The following is a 20,494-nucleotide window of genomic DNA, read 5'->3' on the forward strand; positions in this document are numbered from 1 at the left end:
TATGTTGCAAATGAATGTGATTTAAAATTACTAGGGAAAACAAAAAATGTCGGATTCATCCTTTTTTCTCAATAACAACTACAATCTCAAGCTTATATAAAGGCATCTTAATGATTCGTTTTCATTGCATCAGAAACTCTCAATCTCTCTCTTTCACATATTCACAGTTTTAATAAAATTTAAAATGGAAGGACCATCTCGTTCAATTTCAGCTTTGGTCCTTCTTATGTTAGTTCTCCTGACAATAGGTTTTCTCTTTAATAAATTTTCAATTTCTTATCATTTTAATTTATTTTTTGATTCACTATAAATTCAATTTTTTTTCTTACCAAATATTTGTATTTAACGTGCTCAAATGGACATAAATCTAAGCATGTCCAGGCTTAAATTATATATATACACAAATTTAATATTCACTCTTTCACAAAATAATAAGAGGTGATAATATGAAGTTACCACATTAACTATATAATCATCATAGATGCCTATGGTCTCATTTCTCTTTGAGTGGTTTTGTTATTAATTCTTTATTTAATATATGTGCATATAGTAAAGCTAGTCGTCCCATTTAGTATAAAATTAATCACCTCTATTATTTTTTGTTTCTTTGACATTCACTAGCATAATGTATATATCATTATGAAATGAAACAGAGATAGAAACTATGGCAGAGGAGGAACATAGAATATATGAGAGCAAAAGTAGTGAATACAGGGGGGTGTGCTTACTTGATGCTAATTGTGATAATATTTGCAAGGCAGAGCCGAGTTTAACTGGTGGGCATTGCCATGGCTTTTTTCACAATTGCTACTGCACTAAACCTTGTTAGATGAGCAATTTATTAAGATATCATTATACTTAAAAGATTGTCTCATTTCCTTTTGTTATGTGTGCGCTTGAGAGTTGAAAGAATAAGATATCAACATTATATTGATCTACGTTGAATTCTATTACTATTGAATACATTTATAATTTTTATGTTGCCACTACAAGAAAACAAACTTTTAGAGGCGTTTTTTTTAGCCTTTAACGGCGCTTTTAAGCGCCACAAATCTATTAGCGGCGTTTTTTAAGCACCGCAAAAAATGCCGCTATAGAAGATGTAGCTAAATTTTGCGGCGTTTATCTGAAAAAAATGCCATAAAAGATCAAGACTTTTAACGACATTTGTGAGAAAAACGCCGCTAATTTTGGCAGATTTGAAATGCACATTTTTCACAAATATCCAACCCTTCCTACATTAAATCCAACCAAAAACAGCGAATATAGCATGAAATCCAACCAAAAACAGCAAATGTAGATAAAAAAAATACAACCAAAAATATTAAATCTAAATGATACTTCAAATTCAACGAAAGATCTATGATGTAAATTAATAAATTAAATATAACTTAAAATATTATTACAATAATGTTAAATGTGACAATGTTAAAAACGTTCTTACAAGGAAAAAACTAATGTCTAAGACGGCGGCTTTTGCGACTGCTGAAACATCTGCATCATTTGCTGAAGCTGTAGCTGGAGCTCATCGTACTTTCTGCTCTGCTCTACTGCCATCGCTGCTGCCTTTACCTCCCTCGCTGCTGCCGCTGCCTCCCTCTCTACTGCCTCCGCTCTAAGTTGTTGCTGGAGTTCTTCATATTTTCTTTGAACCTCGGCAATTTGCTCAACTGTGATTGCTAGTATCTGAGCTATCTGGTCTCTTAACCTCTGAACTTCAGCTTGAGCTTGACTCCCGGAAGGCATGTATTGTTGGGAGCCGGATCCAAAATATTGGGTCGGGGTAACACCAGATCCTTGAAATCGAATCCGACCGTACCTTTCAGGACCCAAAACTTTAGTGATAATTCTGTTATCAATGTTTTCAAGATTAACAGAACTATCAGTCGAAGCAATCGCTTTATACTCCGCCTTCTTCTCCTTTAGTTTCTCCCAAAAAATCAATTAAAGAGTTAGAAACGAAATATATAATAAAAAGAAATGCAACATAACTTAACATTATGTAAAACTACTAATGACGAATTAAACCATTATAGTTAAATTTTATAAATATTTATAATAAATCAAATTTTATTAAGTAAATATACCATAATTTCTCCAGCTTCGGATGTCATAGGAGATCCATCTTTCTTCCTATGCGTAATTTCAAAAAGCTGAAGGCGTCCAACTTTTTGAGCAGACGAGACTTCCTACAATGTAGTAGTAAAAATATTATTTAATAATAGAAAATCATTAATATTTGAAAGAATTAATAAATTAATAATACCTCAGCCTCAGCTACAGAAGTAAAACTTCTTGACTCTGCTGTGTGCGTGAATTTTTGTTTTTGCCTGCTGCTTGTTCCAACTCGCTCACGATCCTACATAATGAAATCATTATTACGTATATAGTAAACACTATATATAAGAGTTTGGAAATACATAATACCTCTCCTTTCTTTGAATTCCATAATTTAACCGCATCTTCCAATTGGTACCTCAGCATTCCCGGCGGGACATTTTTAAATTTTTTCTCGAAGCTTATGTCTTTATTAAAATATTGTTTTTTCAAAGTGTTTTTATGGTTTCTCCATTTTTTTCCTAATGTCTTATTGATATAGTCATCAGAGACCTCTAAAGCAAATCTCTCCTAAAAAAACACAAGTTTAGAATGTAAATAGAAATGAAACTTAAACCAAAGTATTATAAATTACATTCACGTTTGTTACCTTAATATTATCGAGAGCTTGATTTTTGTTGCTATCAGACTTGTGATGCCATGATTCGTAGTTGATGGGCAACATATTGGCATTTCGTGATATAATGCCCAAATAGCCTGCTAAAAGTCGAGCTTCAGATCCAACAGGCTGACCATGACTATTTCTACTTACTTTAACACGCTCGACAGGATTTAAGTCGTAAAAATCTTTAAGCAGCATACGTTTTCGACCTCTGCGCGTCCCACCACTTTCAGCTGAAAAATAGTATATTATTATATTAAAATTGACAAATAAATCAATAATAAAAGTCAACACATATAAAATGAACTTAACATTACTTTGAAATTCTGCAGGCTCGTCAAGTGTCTCCGGCACATTCGAAGATCCAACAACTGTCTGCTGTTCACTATTTCCTTCTTCTGAATTTGGAGTATTCTGGACAATACTTAAATCTCTTAATCTTCTTCTACGCATTTTTCCTACAATACACATAAAATAGTTGAAGTTTTAGTAACAAATTACAACAATAATAGTACATATAAAATAGTTAAATTATATAACATGACAAGATTAAAATTATAATATTACATATAATTAAAAAATTGTAAGATCTTACTACATCATTATTAGTAAATATCTTCATCCACATCATGTCGAACCCATTGATGTTGTGTACTAGTACTAGGGATATTTTCATCTAAGTTTTGTTATGGAAAATGTAATGTTTCTGTTCGTTCGACGATGTCATCTCTACTTATATTACCCATGTCAAACAAGTCTCTAGGGGTGTTCTGGAGTACAAGATACCAACCCTCATCAGTTGGATCTTTCGAATAAAAAACTTGTTTCACTTGAGAAGAAAATACATATGGCTCGTCCATCAATTGTTGTCCAGTGTGAATCAAGCGAGAGAAATTAATCATTGTAAAACCAAATTGATCTTTTTTAATTCCGCGAGCAGTATTAACATCAACCCAATCACACCGAAATAAGACAACTTTCCATCTGCCATAGTAATCCAACTCAATGATGTCGGTAAGAAGTCCGTCATACTCCACATTACCCTCAACCGGATTACTGTTCTTAGCACTAGCATAACTTGTAATTGAATAATTAATAACAATTCCACAATTTTGAGTTTTCCTCATTCTCTCGCGATATTTTGTATGAAATCTGTATCCATTGATGATGAAGGCACTATATCTTTTTATTACTCTATTCGGACCTTGAGAAAGCCATTCAATTTCGTTATTAACGTCCTTCCACTCCAAACATATTGAATCGAAAGTAAATTGAGTAATTATAAATGTATTATGTAAAAACATTCTTATTTGATTAACTAAATTTGGCGATTATATGTAACTTATTAACTTCGATTACATACCATTTGGCTTAACCATTCATGAAAAGATTCTATGAATAACTTATTGATCTCTCGATGTTGTAATCTTCGAGAGTGTGCACAAGATCTCAAAATTTGTTTGTACTCTCTATGTTAAAAACAAGTTTAATTAATTAGAAGATAAACAAATCAAAATGACGAATATGTGAGAAAATTTTAGAACTTACTTGCGTAATGGTTCAACTGAATCGTGGTGAAAAAGTACATATCAATGTGCTTGTATCCACGATATATCATCTATTTCTACAATTTCAACTTTGTCGATTGGCTCTCCATAATTTTGGAATAAATAAGTTTCAGCTAAGTAATGATTATTGAGCCTAGCATTTCTACTTGGTCTATTCAATCATGTTTCAACATCTTCTAAATATCTAGAACAAAAGGTCATGCACTCCTCTGCCAAGTAGCCTTCAACAATTGATCCTTTTAGATAACGCTTATTACGACAATAAGACTTCAATTTGCTTAGGAACCTAAACACGATATACAATATTTATCAAAAGTTGTAACTAAATGTATAGAGGCGAATGAATGAATACTTGACAAATAAATTGGCACCTTTCTATAGGATACATCCATCAATAAAAAATTGGTCCACCAAATATTGCTTTTGAGGGAGATGGATTACCAAGTGCACCATAATAGTGAAGAATAGAGGTGGAAAGATCTTCTCCAAATTGTATAAAGTCAAAGCGGCTCGATCCTGTACTTTCTTAAGTTCTTCAACATTCAAAACTTTGCCACAAATAGCTTTCATTATATTGGATAGTTCAATTATACAGGACGTCGCATTTTTTGACATACAGCACCGTAAAGCAACTGGGAGTAAATCTTGCATCAAGATGTGGTAATCATGTGATTTTAATGAATATAATCTTCGATCTTTAAGACTTACACATCGAGATATATTTGACGCATACGCATCTGGAACCTTTATATCCTTCAACACCATGCAGAACACCTCTTTCTCTTTTTTTGACATTAAAAAAATAGAAGGCGGCAACCGATATTTCCCATTCAGAAGTACTTGAGGATGAAGATCACACTGAATTCTCATGTCAACTAAATCAAGTCGACTCTGAAGATTATCTTTTAATTTCCCATCGATATTCAAAATTTTCCCAATATGTTCTCGCAGACATTCTTCTCAATATGCATGACATCAAGATTGTGGCATAAAATATTGTGCTCCCAATAAGGCAACTAAAAAAAATACTCCTTTTTTTCCACAAGTCCACCTCATTAGGATCATCCTCTTCGTCATATTCATCATCAGATTTATCCCTCGATCTTTTCTTGTTTGCATATTAGGTGGTTGATTCATCTTCCTATGACTAAAGTTGATATCTTTTAACATAAACAAGATTTCAAATCCAACTGTCTGCTCAGGAGCTCCTCTATACTCTTTAGGACCGTCAAATAGAGTCTTCTGAAATCTAAATTTATGATTTCCATCTAATCACCGACGGTGGCCTATGTAAGAGAACTTCTTCCCATTATACAACCACTTCGAACAAGTTTGCGCAGCACAACTACTCGATAAATTAGCATAAGCCGAGAAATCATTAATTTTCCACAAAAAAGCTACACGTAAATTAAAGTTCTCCTTTCTCAATACATCATATGTCTCAACACCCGACCATAATTATTTTAACTCTTCAATAAGTAGCTGTAAATAGATGTCAATATCATTTCCAGTACCTTTCTCTCCAGGGATAATTATTGATAAAGTAAATGAAGATTGCTTCATGCAAATCTATGGAGGCAAATTGTACGGAACAAGCACTACAGGCCAAATACTGTATGAAGTACTCATGATTTTAAAAGGATTAAAGCCGTCAACTACTAGCCCAAGCCTCACATTCTGAGGATCGCTTGCAAAGCTTGGAAATTTACTGTCAAACGATTTCCAAGCTAAAGAATCAGCAGAATGCCTTAATAATCCATCATCGGTTCGTTGATCATTATGCTACCTCATAGAATCGACCGTCTTTGACGACATGAAAAGCCTTTAAAGTCTTGGTATTAGGGGAAAATATCGCAAAACCTTAACTGGCTTCTTTCTTAACTGTGTCCCATTTTCATCCGCATTCACATCTTCTGTATTCTCATTCATCCAATTAGACTTACCGCAAACATGACAAGACTGTTGATTCTTCTGATCACCCCAGTACAACATGCAGTAATTTGGGCAACTATGAATTTTATCTTACCCAAGGCCCAAATCTTTTTTTAGTCTCTTCATATCTTGACAAAACTGGGGATTTTTGCAAACGGAAACATCTCTCTCAGAAATTCTAGCAGCATTGTAAAACAGATTCAGTCCACCCTCCCAAACATTTTAAGTGAAAAATATTTCCACCAATTTCGAATATTTTGATCCCTCGTAAAGTTATTCGTTCATTTCATTAAGTAAATTGTAGAACTTCGTCGCTTCTTCATTCAGCTCCTCATCAAGCGCACTTGTTCCCGTTTCGCAAAAAATATTTCCACCAATATTACAATCATCGGATGCAATAAAGTCAGGTGGAAACGATTGCTCACCATGACCGTACATATTGAATGCATCTCGCAGCATACCTTCCATGTCATCTTATCTAGCATACTGATGGTAAGCAGTATCAGGATAAGTCGGATTAATCGTTAAAGAAGTTCCACTAGATGTACACTCTTCATGAAAAATCCATTTTTTATACCCCTGAATAAAGCCATCAAGAATTAGATGTCCATAAACAACTTCACGAAAATGCCAATTGATGTTGCCACACCTCTTACACGGGCAAAGAATCATATTCTCTTGGCTTGCATTTTGAAATGCGAAATTTAGAAAAGTTTGTACTCCATTTTGATAGACGTTGCTTACCCTTGACAAATTCATCCAACTTCTATCCATTTCGTAGTTCTTGAAATCTAAAGTTCACAATAATTTACACGGGTAAGTTGTTTATTTATAAGTATAATTAAGTTATAGAAGTTATGATATGATATATGTTTATGTATTATGTAAGTTACGTAAATTATGTAAGTTAATTAGGTTTATGTAAATTATGTAAGATATGATATATATATATATATTAATGTATTATGTGAGTTTTTATGGAATAGATGATTTGCCGCATCGTTGAATAGCAACACCTTTCTTATTACAGCAAAAAGTTATGTAAATTATGTAAGTTGTTTATCTTATGTAAATTATGTAACATGTGATATATATTTATGTAATTGGTAAGTTATGTAAATTATGTAAATTATGTAAGATATGATATATATATATTTATGTTGATGGGATTGTGATTGTGTTGATGGGAAAACACAAGGTTAGTGAAGAATTGGTTATTAGATTAAATTTACAAGTTTAGGGTTAATTATTTATTTTGAATTAAGTCAATCATGTGTGCTCAATTATGGTTATTTTTATTTGAGTCACATGAATGCTAAATCAACTCAGGAATGAATGGACTAATTCCTTAAAATAAATTAAAAAAATTATTTTCCAAGTAAGTCAAGTCTAATTTGTTGAACAATTAATTTAATTAGGTTATTTAACAAAAAAATAAAAGTAAACAAAATATTTTTTGTAATTAAAATAAAATAAAAAAATATTTAAAAAAACTTCAAATATAATGTAATTTAACTAGGTAATTTAAAAATAAAATAAGAGTAGACATAATATTTTTTGTTATTAAAATAAAATACAATAAAATATTTAAAAAAATTTAAATACAATTTAACTTAATTAGGTAATTTAAAAATAAAATAAGAGTAGACATAATATTTTTTGTGATTAAAATAAAATGCAATAAAATATTTAAAAAACTTTAAATACAATTTAATTTAATTTGGTAATTTAAAAATAAAATAAAAGTAGACAAAATATTTTTTGTGATTAAAATAAAATAAAATAACATATTCAAAATAAAACTATGTCGTTGAAGAAGGATCAAACTATCAAAGATACCCATTAATTTAATTTAATTGAGTTTAATTGTATGGAGGAGGGTAAAAATGAAAACATAAAAAAGGGATTGAATTAATCAAGCACAAAAGATGAAGGACTAAGAAAAGGCAGAACAAGAATCAAATAATTAAATCTTAACTTAGATTGTAAATCACATGTTAAGTATAGGTTGTTTGTTTCAAGGTGTGGTAAAGATTAAGCATTATGATGTTAATTATTAGCTGTCTGAGATGTGCAAATCTTGGAACAAGCTTTTCCAGCAGCTGGACATTATCATATATACCAATGGTGAATTATTCTTAATGACAAAAATACCCTTTCATTGATGAAAAATTAACTAATCCAGATTTCACATGGCTAATATTTACTTTCATGTGTTATTATCCAATTTACGCTTGTATGAAAAATAAGAATAACAGTAATTGATATTAAAAATAAAATAACATAATCAAATCTTTACTAGGTAATTGAAACAAATTTATAGGTGAAAGACGTATTGTTTAGTTAATGAAATGATTTCTATGGCATCAAATTCAGTTTTGCTTCCATATTTCATTTCAAAACTTTTTATTATCTTGTTCATAACTAATTTTTACAAAAGAACATTGCAATAAAATTTTACCAAAAAAGGAACATGGCAAATCGAATGGCAGATAACAAAAAACATAAGGCAGAAAACTAGATGGCAAATGTAAAGTAAGTAAAATGATCCAATATTTGAAAGGAAAATCAGCAATTAAATCTATACAAAATCGGAGCCCCGGAAGATTAATTTTTCCAAAATCATCATGATAAAACTATTATTGATGAGAATTTTGAATTGAAACGTATCTTAGTAATTTCAACAAGCTGGTCTACTCCACTCTCACTAGGAAACAGAGGCTGGAGTCAGAAAAATAGTATTTGTTAAATAACTTAAAGGGAAAATGCATATAAATAAGCAAAAAAAGTATGCAATGAAACATGTACCTGCCCAAGCAATAGCTTAGCCAAAACATAGCCAGCAGACCAGATGTCAATGGCTGTGCTGTATTCAGCTGCACCAAATATTAATTCAGGAGCTCGATAGTACCTAGAACAGATCTAAGATATGTTTGGTTCTCCTTTCACCTGACAAAGTTAAAATCAAAATTAGGCTCATGAACAATAAGGTAGTGACTGAAGAAGTGACTAGACAAATAATTATAAACAAATAAAACTTCAACTATTCAAGAAAGTCCACAAAATCGACGGTTATGATAGTTTGATAAACCTTTCTCGGCTATGATAATAAGATATGGCTTTTTCGGCTCAAATATGAACTATGTTGCTTGGATTTGATGGGTACGGTTATAATCAAATTTCACAAGTTTCTTCTTACCATAAATGTTGATAAAACTATGGGCTGGAATCTTAAAAATAAAGTCAACTAAGCCACTGGGTTAGAACCAAATGGTCAACCAAACTAGCGTGTCTAATAAGTTAATTTACTTGATAATATGAAGGCCTTTAAATACCAAATGTTCAGAACCAATTGAACAAAAGTAGATTAAATCTTTCATCATAAGAGGGGCAATTATTGAGAAACTATGTGCACATGGAAGGAGATTTGAGCAGAGGATATGCTTTATTCTAAGACTGGAATGTTAAAACCATACAATAACATTACAAACACATTACTGATTCTATTGGAATTTCAAAACAAAATATTGAAAGGCTAAAAAGAAAGGGGCAAAAAAAAGATGCTAATTCAGGAATATAAAGATTTATTAATCACTTCTAAAAATGATGAAAACCTAACATATATAGGCTGTTTCGGACAGCCATAAATAAGAGACCTTAAATACTTGATATTATGATGGAAACTTCCCATGCACAAACTGTTTCGGACAGCATTAAGAAGACAATTCATGACATTTCAACATGCACATTCTATCATCAATTTGTCAAGACTTTACACAGCATTTAACATGGTACAACACAAAACTTATTAAGCTAATTTCACCTTCAATGTGTCTAAATTTGGACAGCATTAACATAGAAATTCCCCATGCAAAAACATGTTTAATCTGTCCAAAAATTGGACAGCAGAAATGCAGCCATTATGCATGCCTTCATTCTTAAAAAACACACAAACAGAGTCAAATCATCAGCTGATTATGATACGAGGTTCATGTCTTAAAAAGCCTACAAACAGAGTCAAGTCATCAGCCAATCACACATTTCATTTCAGCCCCCCAGTCTAATAACGACAAAAATCCTTCAAAGATAAAAGCCTTAGCCTTCTCTTCGTAAACATTTTAAACACCCTTCTTTCCCTCTGCCTTTCCCTCCTTCCTAGTATCCTTATCGATTTATTTTAGCTTTAATTAACTTAATACATTCCTCCTTTTTTTTCTCTCCCATTAACTTGGATTAGAAGGAACTAAATGGACAGAAACACCAGTTCCAAGTCTGACCTTCCTCCTGGTTTCAGATTCCACCCTACAGATGAAGAATTAATCATGTTTTACCTCAAAAACCAGGCCAAATCAAAGCCATGCCCTGTTTCAATAATCCCAGAAGTTGATATTTACAAATTTGATCCATGGCAACTGCCTGGTTAGTTTTTCTCTTTATTAATATTATCACCCAAATTAATATAATTTATGTTCCACGCACTTTGATGCTAAGCTGAATTTATACAGTTGGTTTTTTGTGTAGACAAAGCAGAGTTCGGTGAAAATGAATAGTATTTTTTTCAGCCCTCGAGATCGAAAGTACCCGAATGGGGTTCGTCCGAATAAGGCCATGTTTAAACAATGATGCAAAAAATAAAGACAATAAGAAGAATTGGTAAAGTTGATTGATACAGTGCAAAAGAATGAAGTAGTAAGGATAATTCAATGTCAAAAGTCACACAAACCTCAATAGCATTAGAAAGTCCTACAATAGTTGATATGTCACCACCAATGACTTTTAGAATGAAATCTAATTTTTTTCTGCAAGCAAAAAAAAGTACATTAACCTAACTATATCAACTTATTAAAACGTTGCCAAACTATTTAATGTCAAATTCTCTGACAATATTTAAAAACTAAGTATTAGTGGTTTCTTATTCCCTCAACAAATATAATGAAGCTTAACAAATATATTTAACTCAATATAATTGGCTATACTGCTAGAGTTTTCATACTGTGATAATCAAACTGTGAGCACTGTTAAACAATTAATTATAAAACATGCTTTATTTTCTTGAGTAATAATCAAACTCTCGTCACATCACACTTTATGGTTATTTAATTATTATTTTTAAACTATTAAAATATAATATCTAAAATTATTTTAATTTTGCACAAGTAAATCCTCCTAAAAGTAATGCACTACATATATAAATATGTATTTCTGTAAGTATTCATATTCAAATATATTTGTTTTATTTTAAAATACTATTTTCTTTTTTTAACAATGATTTTTGCTATGACTATTTAAAAGACCATCACAGCCTATTACCGACAGTGAATACTTTCAACAAAGAAAAAATGAAAAGAAAAGAAAACATCCCGAAACATAAAATAACTATCGTAACCGTTTTTCGGTAAAACGACGGGAATCGATTTGGATTTTGAAAATGAAAACAAAAAAACGGGAGTCGCCACCGATCCTTTTTGACGAGGTGTGATCGGGTCACCTCGTAAAAGTGGTTGTTTTTAATAAATGGTTTGATTTATTTAAACAACAATTTTGGTCTACGCAAATCAAGAAAACAGGTTCGGGAGTTGATTACGCACGAGGAAGGATTAGCACCCTCGATACGCCCAAAATTGGTACCTAGTTGATTAATTAGTGTCTTAGTGTCGAAGATTGAAAACTTGAAAGACATTGAAATACGATCCCTCTTTATAAAGAAAATGTTCAAATATTAAGGACCTTCTCGTCTCAAAATATAAAATGTCACATCCAGTGAGTTAGGACACGACATCTTGAATTTCCGAGAGCGAGCTTGCCTTTTATAAAATCTGTGTATTTTATTAAAAGGGTATTCGATTATTTAGAATAAACGAGAGAAATCGAAACCCAGTAAGTTAGGGCACATTTTCTTGAATTCTCAAACACCGAATATTGCATTTATTTCAAAACAAATTCTTATTTTGAGACGACAAAATGTCATACCCGGTAAGTTAGGGCACAACACTTCGCATCTCCAAGAATAAGCATTTTTCAAAGCTCGTATAGCGATTTAAAAGCGTATTCCGTTGTCTAGGTTAAATGAGGAAAATCGAAACCCAGTAAGTTAGGGCACGATTGTCTCGAATTACCAAATACGGAATATCACTTTTATGAAAGAATTATTTTAAGGTATCGAGTGGAAAATATAATGTGATTTATCATAAAACGTAAAACCAAATCATGGTGCTAATACACGATAATAAGTGCGACAGTATCAATAACAATGATATAAGCGATTATAAAAAAATGAAAACAAGGCTAGCAATATAAAAACATAAAACACAAGCATAAGGCAAATGATCGAATAAAAATAAATAAAACATGGCAAAATAAAAATGACAATGATAACGAAAACGATAACAAAAATAATAATATAAATAATAATAGCATAGAATGATAATAATATATATGGTATTAAAATATATACGTAATAATAGAAATAAAAGTATAACATTAAAAATATATGTACGGAATACATATGTGAAATAAGCACATAATAGTTATAAAAATCTGAATAATATGATATTTACAATATATATACATAAAAAACATAATGACAAATGATGTGCATGATATTAATATACATGATATAGTTTAAAACATAAACGTAAGATAATATAAGAAATGAAAATATATAAATGATATACTATTAAGGTATATGTATAACAATAAAAATACAATATTAAAATATATATATACACGCAATATATAAAAAATGTATCCGTATATGTATACATAATAAAATGCAATATTTAAAATATTTACATAGTATATACATGGTAAAACATAATATGATATTTAAAATATATAAAACTATAATAAAATGATATACATGATATAATATTAATTTACATGGACATAATGTGAAGTATAATATATAAATATATATTAAAAGTATGTATATATGACACAAATGTATTAACAAAACAATAATATCAAAACTAATAATAACAATAATATATAAATGTATACGTATATATATTAAAGATATATAATAAATATTAATAATATAGAGGTAAAAATAGATATAACAAAATGTACATAATAGAATATTTGAATATGTATACATAAACATATATTAGGAACAATAATAATATATAAAACAACTATAAAAATAATATAATATGTATATATATAGTATTAATTTAAAAGGGCTTTTAAAATAAAACAAAGTTTACCTGAAATATTACACTTAGATCAGGCAAACAAGAAAAGCGTTTGATTATACGAATTTGTTGTTGGGAGTAATATTCAAAACCTACTACACAGAAAAGCGATTCAAATCAGATATTAATTCAGAGTTAACAAATATACTTAGCTACTGAGGAAAATGTATGTTACCTTGGCGTTGCTTCACCGCGTCTGCTGTTTTTTTTTCCTTTAATATAAACTCTGGAACTGTTTGCCTAAATGATGAGAAATATACTGGTATTTCAGCAGCCAATGTTGAACAAGAAAAGGGACATCAGCTTGACTTGAGTTTGATTTGTTTAGATGATTGCAGGGCAATCTCGGAATTTTAAATTCCCCATGATAAAATATTATAGGCCATTAGGTTGGGCTCACATCTTCTAATTATTCGTTTGTTTGAATATGTTGAAATGTTTTGCGGACGCATTATAGAAAGTTTTAAATATTATATAAAAATAGATATTATAAGAATTTTTAATGAGGTTAATGTTAAAAGAAAATTATTGTCTCTTATTTTTTTTTCATCCAACTAGATGAAATTATTTTTTATATATCTTTATTAAGTGCTATTAAATTTTTGACAAGAAGGTGACATGATAATTAAAAATGAGTATAATAATAAATTGGTTTTAAATTGGAAATCATGAGAATTCACTTTTTATCAACCTAGTTAAATACATTTACATAATTCTTAAAATTGAAACAAAGATGATAATTTAAGCTACAAGATTCCCTTTTTCTCGAAGGAATTACAATATGTAAAGCGGCTTAAACCACACCAATGTCCAGTCATAAGCTTAGGCTAGTCATAAATGCAGTCAGCATAACCTGCACAAACATCAAAAACAACACAAAATTTAGCACATCCAACATATATATTAAGAACAAATCACACCAATTAATCAAAGAAACATAAACAAAATCCACTTACTTGGATTAGTGATGACAATAAGACCTGAGCCTCTGAAATCACAGTTCCACTTGTTTCTACCCTTGGCTTGGTAGTAAAGATTCATAGCAATGGAAGCATGGTTCATCAGATTATCAGGGCTGAAACAAGGACAACCCTTTTGCATTACACGGCAATCCACTTGAGAACAAGCGAAATTAATGTTTGCCAGTAGAGTTGCCTGATCCGATGATGGCTTAGCCACACACCAACTTTTCTGCAAAAAATTTTCCCATTTTCAAAAGCTTTAACACAATTATTTTCACCATCAACTAGTTTCTGAGTTCACAATGAATTTACCTGTCCATTTACCATCATCAAAGTTCCACCTAAAAATAAAATTAGAAAAACCAAGTAAAAACCCAAGGTAGAACTGAACTAGCTAGATTCATGAAAAGCATGCAAAGAAAGAAAAAGATCCACAAAAGAAAGTACAGAAAAAGAAAAGACAAGTGTTTTTTTACTTGGTACTTTGTAATGAAAGTGTGAAACCTAGGATTACTAATTAAAACTACCTGGAATGAAGGAAAAGATGAGGAAAGAGAGAGAGAGAGCTGCTGCTACTTTAGCCATTGACACCTGCTGTTGTACTTGAGAATATGAAATGACGACTGTGAACTGCAAATCAAAATGATGGTTTTTCTTTATTGAGAGAAAACAGAAAAAGGCAAAGGGGGGATTTTAAAGGGTTATAGATAAAAGAGAAGGAAAAGTCAGTGTAACGGCTAGTTAGTGGGCTACAATACATTGCATTGAATGAAGAGCCGTTGGGGAATCGTTTAAGGATCTCTTTTTGAAGAAAATGGATAAAGGGAAAAAGACTTGCACTTTGATGGCCTACTTTATTGCCGACCTTTCCTCATTCTACACTCTAATTGGTTTACACCTTCATTCTTAAATTTATTTGATTTTCAATCCCTATTTTTTATCAAATTTGAAAAATTAGTCTCTTTGTTTTAATTTTTTCATATTTTAGTTCAATTGTTGGTAAACACTTTAATAATTTTTTTTTTGTTAATTTGTAGCATATAGATTGTTTTACTGCTGACTTTTGTTAAGTTTTGCATATATATATATATATAAATATATTATTGAATGGTTAATCTTCAAAGTTAGTGATTTAACAAAAAGGTTTTATAGCAAGTTTATTAATAAGACTAATTTCTTAGTTTTTATAAAATAAAATAATTAAATTTTGATAAAATAAAATAGAATGATTAATTTCTCTATTTTCCTAAAGTAAGGAGATAGTATCCAGGGCTGAAATCAAAAAATTTTTTTTAGGAGGTTAAAATTAAATTGTAATTTTTATAATAATAAAATGTAATTGTACCATTTTAATAATTTATATCTTTATAATTTTTAAAGGATTAAATTAAATTTTTATCACTTTTAAGGATTCAAAGTATAATTTTACATTTACTAATTTAATTTTTTTTTAAAAAATTTAAATTTTAGGAGGATCGGGGCACATCCACTCCTGAGTACGCCCCTGATATTATCCAAAATTAGGGCATTAATTTTCAAAATTTTAAAATATAAAAACAAATTCCAATTTTATTTATTTATGTACTTTTATTGGTACATGATATGAGTATATTTATAATATATATTTACTTATTTTTAAATAAATATAGTTGTAAAAAATAAATAAATAGAAGATAAGTTTTATTAAAAAAATTATGTAACATCTTATATATAAAAAGAACGTCTTTTGGACTTTCCTTCTTCTGCCACGTGGCAACCCAATGCTTTTAGTATTATTTACAAAAATAGTTAAATATCAGATGTAGTCCCTTTAATATGCTTGATTTTAAAATTTAATCTATATATTTTAATTTTTAATATAATTTGGTTTCTATACTTTAATAATATTTTTAATTTGTTCAAATAGTTAATATTGTTAACTCTTTTATTAAAACATTAAGTGATTATATATAATTTCAACACTTAAAAGTTTTACACGTGCTTCTAAGATTCCTCTTTGGTATTTGATCTGAACTCTTATCTTTGCATTCGAGTTTACTGTTTCTTGTACCACCTCAGCAAGCTCAAGCATGGTGAATTCACCTAGGTTTCCAAGATTTAAAGGTCCAACATCTTCTCCATGAGGCCCACCAAATCAAAAACATATTGGAAACTCTCTGCCTTCTCCACATCACCATACTATAGAGAAATACGAGCTGTTATTTTGTTGTTTACTCCATCATCTGTTTACTTGAATAAGATCACTTAAAGCATAACATTTCAATTCAACTCAAAATTTAATTGATCTAAACTCAAAATAGTCTAAACTTTAAATGATTCGATTAGAATGAACTCAAATAAAATGATTGATAACAAAATAATTCATACTTGAAGATAATCCAAATCCGAATTACTTCACACTAAACTTGAAGTAATTCCATTCAAACAAACCTAATCCAAAATTTATCAGCTCCAGGAGTGATGTTTCATATTTTTGAGTTGGCCCAGATCCACCCAACATGCTCGTAAATGAGACTTGAAACGGACACATGGTTATGCAATGGAACAAAGCATTTTACACAGAGATGTTAATAAAAAAACCTGTCCAGTTTCACCTCTGTTGTGACCATTTCAATCAAAAAGGGGGGGGGGGAGATAAAAAAAAGGATGAGTAAAACTAAGAACAGCATTAAAAATCAGTTACAGTTTTCTCTGACATTGATCTGCTCCAACATCTTGACAACCTCAGCCATTGTTGGTCTCTTGGAAGGATCTGTTTGAAGGCACATCAATGCTATATCGAATGTAGTTTTAATCTCAACCACTGGATAGCAACAGCCTAAGTTACTGTCAACCACATATTCTTGCTTCCTTTCTTCAACAACTACCTTTACCTGTCGTAATATTTGCACTATCATTAATATTCTCATGGTAATTTATGAAGCTATCACAAATGTTACAGAAATCAGACCGGATATATTAAATCGGGAACTAATAACCTATCTGGTCTAGCACATTCCAAGAATCAAGGTGTTAATAAATCGGTTCAATTGATTCAATCTGTTGAATTAATGTGTCACACTAGTTTGACACTCTGATCAGTTTTTTTTTTTTAATTATAAAGTTTTGAATTAAATATTGATGAAACAATGAATAAGTTACCCATGTAACAAGCTTTGTTCCTTCTTCAAGAAATGCTTCATCCATGGGTTTCTTTCCAGTTAAAAGTTCAAGCAAAACAACTCCGAAGCTATAAACATCGCCCTTCGCCGTTGCTCTTCCGGTATCGAAATATTCTGCATAAAAAAGTACCAAGTTTTAACTTAATTATCAAACAATCAAACAGATCAGATGAAAAAAGATGTCTGCAAATGTTGTTTTTTCATAAACCTGGGGCTAAATATCCAAAGGTTCCAGCCACAAACGTTGAAACATGAGTCTTGTCTGGTTCCATCAATGTGGCTAACCCGAAATCCGAGACTCGAGCCTCCATGTTCTGGTCCAGTAATATGTTGCTTGACTTAATATCTCTATGGATTATATGAGGGATACAATCATGGTGAAGATATGCTATTCCTCTTGCAGAACCTAAAGCTATTTTAGATCTTGTTGGCCAATCCAAAACCTTGTCGTCCATTGATTTTCCTGTATCACAATTTAATCTAACAGTAGCATCAAAGTCAAGACTCATATGTTACTCGGACTCGTATGTGAGTATTTATGCATACCATGGAGAAAAGAATCCAAGCTTCCATTAGGCATTAGTTCATAGATAAGAAGATTGTAGTGAGGATTGGTGTAATATCCATGGAGAGTTACAATGTTGCGGTGTTTGATATCGGCCATGGCTTCCAATTCTCGTTCGAATCCTTTATCTCTATCTGCAGTTCCTCTGTTAAGCCTTTTTACAGCGAAGACCATGGTTTCATTTATCATTAATTTGTAAACTGTACCATACCCTCCAGCACCAATGATGTCTTTGTTGCTTAATTTCAATGTGTTTTTTAAGAACACATCAGATGATAGTGATTGCAATAATGGAGATCTGAACATCACCATTTTCCCCCCTTTAAAAAAAAATCATCAAATTCTACGGAAAAAAATAATCAATTTATATTCATTTAGAAGGCTTAAATATATACCTGAGAAATCGTGTTCATAAATGGTATTCTTTCTTTTCCATCGCTTGTAAAGGAGGATCATAAGAATGGTCTTCGATATGATGAAGAATATGCAGCATATGGTGATGTAAAATGCTATTCCCAGATCATTTGCCATTTTTAATTTCTGCAACAACTTGAAAAAGGAAAAAACTCAGACAAAAAAACTCCAATTGGCTGCCATTGATAGATTTCTTACAGCAAACACAGATTTTGGAAGCTGTAACTTTTGATTTTAAAACCACCATTGACAGCAACTAAGGTGCCATTAAGAAACAACATCTCCCAATTATTAGGAGCTTACCTGGTTAGCAGCTTATTAATTAAGAAACCCTTACATTCAATCATTGTTTCTTAGACCAAAACTCTCTCTCTATATCTTTTCATGCATAAGAAATAATTACTACAAGACAGCAAACTGGGACCTGCCATGGGACACTAAAATTCAATTTTCTTCAGTTTTGACCATACCAAAAAAGTGTAAACAAACAGAGATCTTAAATTCTGTACTAAAAAAAACAACGGAAAATGTGAAGTATATGAACTTGCCAGTTGCCAGAAGAGTCTTGAAAAAGCTCGAAACAGTCTTGTAATGTAGGTATCAGCTGAAGACAAAAAAAAAGGGGTTTAATTTGTTGATTATTCAACATTTTTCTGTATGCTTTCTTTGACATTTAAGTTTGGTGCATGTCAACCCCCTTTCACTTTCTGGCGGAGGAGAAGGCAATTTTTCTCGAGAATCTTGGATGGCCACGTCATCTGCATATGTGGCAGTCGGTGTATGATCTGACACCTGTCTGAACCTTTATATGATTCATGTGTGGAGACAGATTTTTGGGCCAACTTTTTTGTTGTACAAAATTCTAACCAGTTTTCATGCTTCTAATCATTTCTGATATTGAATTCCCTTGCTCTATTTTTTCTGTAGAATTTATTCAAGAAATACATATATATTAAAATATGATTACAAAATTACGATTTCTGAAAGAACTTATCAAATACTCATAAAAAGTTTTGTTTTCACCCATATCGAATACGTATTCTAATATCCGACACTCACATCAGAAGTTCATCATGTGAAAAGTGGATGCTGTGACCATAAATTTTCCACCATCTGTCCTTTCCTATTTATGTGGGGGAGATGGAATTTCCTTTTTAAGCCAATAGGATGTTATCTATTTGTTTTGATGAAGCAAATTAAGTGTAAAAGCTGTGAAGGCAAATTGGTTAGGTACTCTTTTGTTGTTGAACTTTTTTTAATCCATTAAAGTCTGCCTTTCACATTTGGTGTCTGATACAAATGGTTGGTTTGGATAAGGATCACAGCTGAGCTGGTTACATATATGCAAATTTTTTAATTTGAATTTATATAATTATTTTAAAATTTATATTTTTTATATGATTGGAAAGAGTGGGAGTAGACTTCTTTTCTAATCATTCCAATAAGTTTAAATCCTAAAATCATTGTCGGAGGACTTTACTTGAACTTGATCGTTGGCAATGGATGCATCCTTTGGAAGATCAGGTTCGATGTTCTGCAATGACATGAGACATTTTGCATCCATCATGTAGTGTAACCATAAGAAATAAAACTGCAAAAAAAAAAAATTAAGAATAAAAGAAGGGTGCTGCAGCAGCAGGTAATCTCTTGCATTGCATGGAAAGTGTTCTTGCTAGAGCTGCAGAAAACTCCATAGTAGTACAAGGTACTTGATTTCTCCCAACAATTCGTTCTGCTACTCTTTGCTGAGCTATTTGGCAACCCATCAATTGCTTTGTAAAATGATGGATAATAAGCAATCTTTTAGATACAAAATGGCATGGTAATGAGTTCAAGCATGGCATGGTCAAGAGATCGAAGTTACATTGCTATTGGAACTAAGAATGAAAGACGAATGAAGTTAACAGAAACTTGAGCTTCAAGGCTCGAGACTTGCTGAGCAAACACACAGAATCGGGCTTGAAGAACAAATGAAAGCAA

The 20,494-nt window shown here is 31.1% G+C and overlaps 2 protein-coding genes and 1 long non-coding RNA gene across 3 annotated transcripts; all 3 read right to left on the reverse strand.

Moving 5' to 3' along the window:
• Positions 1–8,750: 8,750 nt before the first annotated feature.
• LOC121204499 (uncharacterized) lies at positions 8,751–11,024 on the reverse strand. The gene is made up of 3 exons (XR_005899426.1): positions 10,943–11,024; positions 9,028–9,168; positions 8,751–8,940 (listed from the first exon to the last, which is right to left on the reverse strand). It is a non-coding gene; the product is annotated as an uncharacterized lncRNA (long non-coding RNA).
• A 3,040-nt stretch (positions 11,025–14,064) lies between these two features.
• On the reverse strand, positions 14,065–15,236 carry LOC107933900 (glucan endo-1,3-beta-glucosidase). Its single transcript, XM_016866204.2, has 4 exons — positions 14,902–15,236; positions 14,687–14,715; positions 14,369–14,603; positions 14,065–14,265 (listed from the first exon to the last, which is right to left on the reverse strand). The coding sequence occupies exons 1-4, from the start codon at positions 14,957–14,959 to the stop codon at positions 14,240–14,242; spliced, it is 348 nt and encodes a 115-aa protein (XP_016721693.1). The 5' UTR covers positions 14,960–15,236; the 3' UTR covers positions 14,065–14,239.
• Positions 15,237–16,687: 1,451 nt separating this feature from the next.
• Positions 16,688–19,413, reverse strand: LOC107933877 (receptor-like serine/threonine-protein kinase At1g78530). The gene is made up of 6 exons (XM_041074375.1): positions 18,818–19,413; positions 18,496–18,640; positions 18,082–18,420; positions 17,744–17,998; positions 17,516–17,649; positions 16,688–17,247 (listed from the first exon to the last, which is right to left on the reverse strand). Exons 2-6 carry the CDS (start codon positions 18,629–18,631, stop codon positions 17,050–17,052), a joined length of 1,062 nt encoding a protein of 353 aa, XP_040930309.1. The 5' UTR covers positions 18,632–18,640; positions 18,818–19,413; the 3' UTR covers positions 16,688–17,049.
• Positions 19,414–20,494: the final 1,081 nt, after the last annotated feature.

The sequence above is a fragment of the Gossypium hirsutum genome, chromosome A01 (assembly GCF_007990345.1).
Source record: "Gossypium hirsutum isolate 1008001.06 chromosome A01, Gossypium_hirsutum_v2.1, whole genome shotgun sequence".
In the NCBI taxonomy this organism is placed as follows: Eukaryota; Viridiplantae; Streptophyta; class Magnoliopsida; order Malvales; family Malvaceae; genus Gossypium; species Gossypium hirsutum.